Source organism: Monopterus albus, unplaced genomic scaffold, assembly GCF_001952655.1.
Source record: "Monopterus albus unplaced genomic scaffold, M_albus_1.0 scaffold218.1, whole genome shotgun sequence".
Taxonomy (NCBI): domain Eukaryota; kingdom Metazoa; phylum Chordata; class Actinopteri; order Synbranchiformes; family Synbranchidae; genus Monopterus; species Monopterus albus.
Window position 1 is genome coordinate 12,898 of NW_018128098.1, and position 4,052 is coordinate 16,949.

Sequence of the window (4,052 nt, forward strand, 5' to 3'; positions counted from 1 at the left end):
GGAAATGATCAGTGGCTGGTCATCGACAGAAAGGTGTACAATATCACTCAGTGGGCCAAAAGGCATCCAGGAGGGTTTCGGGTTATCAGCCACTATGCTGGAGAGGATGCCACAGTAAATGTGTTTTTTTTCTATCTAGGCCATTTTACAATACATATAATAAAATTAACATATTTTCCTGAGAATGTAAGAGGCTTTTGTGGTTGTGTCCATGCAAATTCTCAGTCATCCAGGTCGTAGTATGCTGAAAAAACTTAGAAGAAGGCATCTGGATGTAGTTTTACGTAGAAGATGTTTCACCTCTCATCCAAGAGGCTTCATCAGTTCTGACTGGTAGTGAGCAGGAGGTATTTATCCCCCTGGGTGGTGTTTCAGTCCTTCCAGGGCCAACAGTGTCCCCTAATGACCTAGTCGTTGGGGTTCCAGTCCTTTGGTGGACAACAAACCCCAAAACTTACTTAAAAACAAATTTCAAGTACTTTAGTTGAGTATTTCCATTTGATACATCTTTACACTTCTACTCCACCAACAGGGAAATATTGTACTTTGTACTTAACTATAGTGTATTTATATGAAGCTATAATTAATTTTCAGATTTACATAACCAACATAAAACAAAATAAAATAAAAAACACGTTTTTGTTGCAGAGCTTTTGCTTTTCCTTTCCCACCCCGTTACTCGTGTCACTTATCACTCGTTTGAAAACTACTCCATTCAAGCAAAAGACAGTATTATTAAAGTGCTGCTTTACACTGATGCATGTGTATAAGAACAAGCTTAGAAAAACTACATTCACAGATCATTTTGAACGTAGTCCTTTTTACATTGTTCTATTTGTACTTTTATTTAAGTAAATTATCTGAGTACTTCTTCCACCACCGATAAATGTACATGACATGTACATAACTTTTTCTCCTTTCTGTTTGCCAGGAGCCGTTTTCTGCTTTTCACCCTGATCCAAAGTTTGTGCAAAGGTTTCTGAAGCCTCTGCAGATTGGAGAGCTGGCATCAACAGAGCCCAGCCATGATGGGGGAAAAAAAGTGAGATCTATGTAAATATTCATATACAACCTCACATTATTCTATAGTCCCACGCGTACTGTAATGCCTGAGGAAATGGGGAGGGTCAGACCGGAAAACTGGCCAATCTTGCTTCACCCTTGGAGCTTTACAGGATCTTCTCTTTCTTTTCCTCGCTCTCAGGCTGCGATCGTACAGGAATTTGCTGCTTTACGTGTTCAGGCAGAGAAAGACGGTCTGTTTCGATCTCAGCCTCTGCTCTTCTGCCTCCATGTGGGTCACATCTTGCTGCTGGAGGCGCTTGCCTGGCTGGTGGTCTTGCACTGGGGAACAAGCTGGAGCCTGACATTTTTATGTGCAGTCCTGCTGGCAACTGCTCAGGTGACTTGGTCAAAGTGTTCCCGATGAGGCTTGAATCATGAAGTGAGGTTCTGCAGCAGACAAATCTCGAAATGCTCGTTCCTCTTTTTCTTCTCTAGTCACAGGCCGGGTGGCTCCAACACGACTTTGGCCACCTGTCTGTCTGTAAGACATCCCGCTGGAATCACTTGGTGCAGAAGTTTGTCATTGGTAGTTTAAAGGTGACCGGTCTTGTAAGTCATATATATTTGTTTATTGAAATGTTTCCATAAATATTAAAAGACTGTATTCTTAGGGCGCTTCTGCCAACTGGTGGAATCAACGACATTTCCAGCATCATGCTAAACCCAACATCTTCCGTAAGGACCCTGATATCAGCCTGTTGGACATGTTTGTACTTGGAACCACTCAACCGGTAGAGGCAAGTATCACAAAGCAGAGATCCTTTAGCATCCAGTGTAACCTGGCTGCCCGCTCTAACTCTGTACTCCTCTTTGTTACAGTATGGCATTAAAAAGATCAAACGTTTTCCCTATAATCGCCAACACCAGTACTTCTTTCTTGGTATGTTTTTTAAGAGTCATTTAAATGAATGAACCCATGAATACTTTACAGGAGAAAGTTTTATGTGTTTCTCTTTTAGTGGCGCCACCGCTGCTCATTCCAGTTTTTTACAACTATCATATAATGCACACCATGATCACCCGCCGTGACTGGGTGGTAAGATTCTGTCTTGTGCATCATACAGTGCAGTTTGTATGTATTTTTCTACTTGACATGAGGATTTAATGCAGGCAAATAGTTTTTAATCTTATCATCTATGTTAAAAAAAACACCACAAAGGAAATAGTATGACTTATATGAACATACAGACGAATTAGGAATGCTTGCTAATTAATAAATGATATTATATTAACCTGCTTGTCTTGTGAAGGATATGGCTTGGGCCTTGACATTCTATCTTCGCTACTTCTGGTGTTATGTACCCCTGTATGGTCTGCTTGGCGCATTGGCACTCATGGCCTTTTTCAGGTAAAACCCCCGAAGAAATATTAACTTGTTTTTATTAGGGATGTCTCGATGTAGGGTTTTTTTTTGGCCCTGAAAGTATCTGCCGGTACCTGTTCCACTCCAGTACTTATTTTTACTTAGAGAAAATGTTCATGAAATATCTGTAACACTGTTTTTTTCAGGAGCTTCTTGGTCCAAATACTGGATTAGGCCCAGATTCCAAATTATTACGTTTATTATCTTAAATTACTGATATGAATGAACGAATAACTGGGGGCTGGACAACACACTCTCAGAGCTACAGACAATGAGGGAATTGTAATATCAACCCACGGTAAAATGCAGAAAATAAAAACTACACACACTTTAAAAAGAACTTCATGTTCAATGGGACTGATGTGTTTTAGCTGTTTTCACTTGATGTACTTCTCTATTTTTGTGGAGTTCGGTTGGAACTAGTGAGCTTTCATTGTTTTGGTAGATTCTGTGGAGCGGTATTTTGCGTGTAACTAAGAAATAATAGACCTGAAGCTAAAAATAGGCATCAGGTCACAGCTATTCCTGAGTGATATGCCGGACATGGAGGCAGTGTTATTGGTTGCGTGAGATACCTGTCTCAAAAACGCAAGTTCAGGATTGTAGTTCTAAATAACAATCAAAATTGGATAGGCTTCATTCTGGGCAATATGAAAATCTAACATGTTTGTCATTTCTTTACATACACCTCAATACTCATACACAGCTACCACAATGTTACAATGTCAACAAACCACACAGACACCTCCTATTTGAAAAATATGTTGCAGCACATGCTCTTTACAAATCTATCAAAATGTGTATGTATTGAGTTTGTGGTTCTTTCATTGTCACTAAAATGTAGTGAGTAGAATTAAAAGACGAACGAGCTGTGCTGGAGGATAGTGAAAGGCATTATTCAGCATTATTCAGGACCTGTAAAATAAAAGCTGTACTTTGAAATGCATTATTGCTGACCCAATGCTGATAAATCTTTATTAAATCACTTATTAATGTCAGTACGCAAACCCTTCATAAAGAATGTAGTGAAGTGATAGCACAGTTTCAGACAGCTCCTTGATCACATATTGTGACACATGACTCGGTGACTGGTCTTGTTTTGTTGTGAATATTACAGGTTTCTGGAGAGTCACTGGTTTGTGTGGGTAACTCAGATGAATCATCTGCCGATGGAAATCGACTATGAGAAGCACCAGGACTGGTTAACCATGCAGGTACCTGGTTTATCGTGCAATCCACAGTTGCCTGTGGGCGCTGCTGGTGTATCAACTCATCTGCACTCTTCTGTCTGATTTTCTACTTTAGTTACAAACCACCTGTAATATTGAGCAGTCCTTCTTCAATGACTGGTTCAGCGGACATCTCAACTTTAAAATTGAACATCAGTAAGTTAAATGACTATGAATGTAGTCAGGAGAACGGGCTTGCCATGATGTCAGTTTGTAGAAAACCAAACACAGCCTTTAAGGAGTAATGTTTGTTTTTTACTGATACAGAAATAAAAAACACTACAGATGCAAAAAGCATTAAAGGTCCATCAGACATCTCTAAAAGCTTCTGGTGCATAATCACCATTAAGCATTTTGAAGCCAAAGTATTTGTTAGGACTGCTCGAACACAACAG

General features: G+C 39.8%; 1 protein-coding gene across 1 annotated transcript in view; it reads left to right on the forward strand.

Moving 5' to 3' along the window:
• Nucleotides 1-3: 3 nt before the first annotated feature.
• Nucleotides 4-4,052, forward strand: part of LOC109971244 (fatty acid desaturase 2-like) — a gene marked incomplete at its 5' end in the record, with an annotated part of 20,136 nt that continues 16,087 nt past the window's right edge. Inside the window, 10 exons of the mRNA XM_020619373.1 lie at nt 4-114; nt 932-1,042; nt 1,205-1,402; nt 1,501-1,602; nt 1,677-1,802; nt 1,885-1,945; nt 2,025-2,101; nt 2,316-2,413; nt 3,546-3,642; nt 3,734-3,813. Of these exons, the coding sequence (XP_020475029.1) occupies nt 4-114; nt 932-1,042; nt 1,205-1,402; nt 1,501-1,602; nt 1,677-1,802; nt 1,885-1,945; nt 2,025-2,101; nt 2,316-2,413; nt 3,546-3,642; nt 3,734-3,813 (1,061 nt within the window). The remainder of the gene's footprint in view (nt 115-931; nt 1,043-1,204; nt 1,403-1,500; nt 1,603-1,676; nt 1,803-1,884; nt 1,946-2,024; nt 2,102-2,315; nt 2,414-3,545; nt 3,643-3,733; nt 3,814-4,052) is intronic.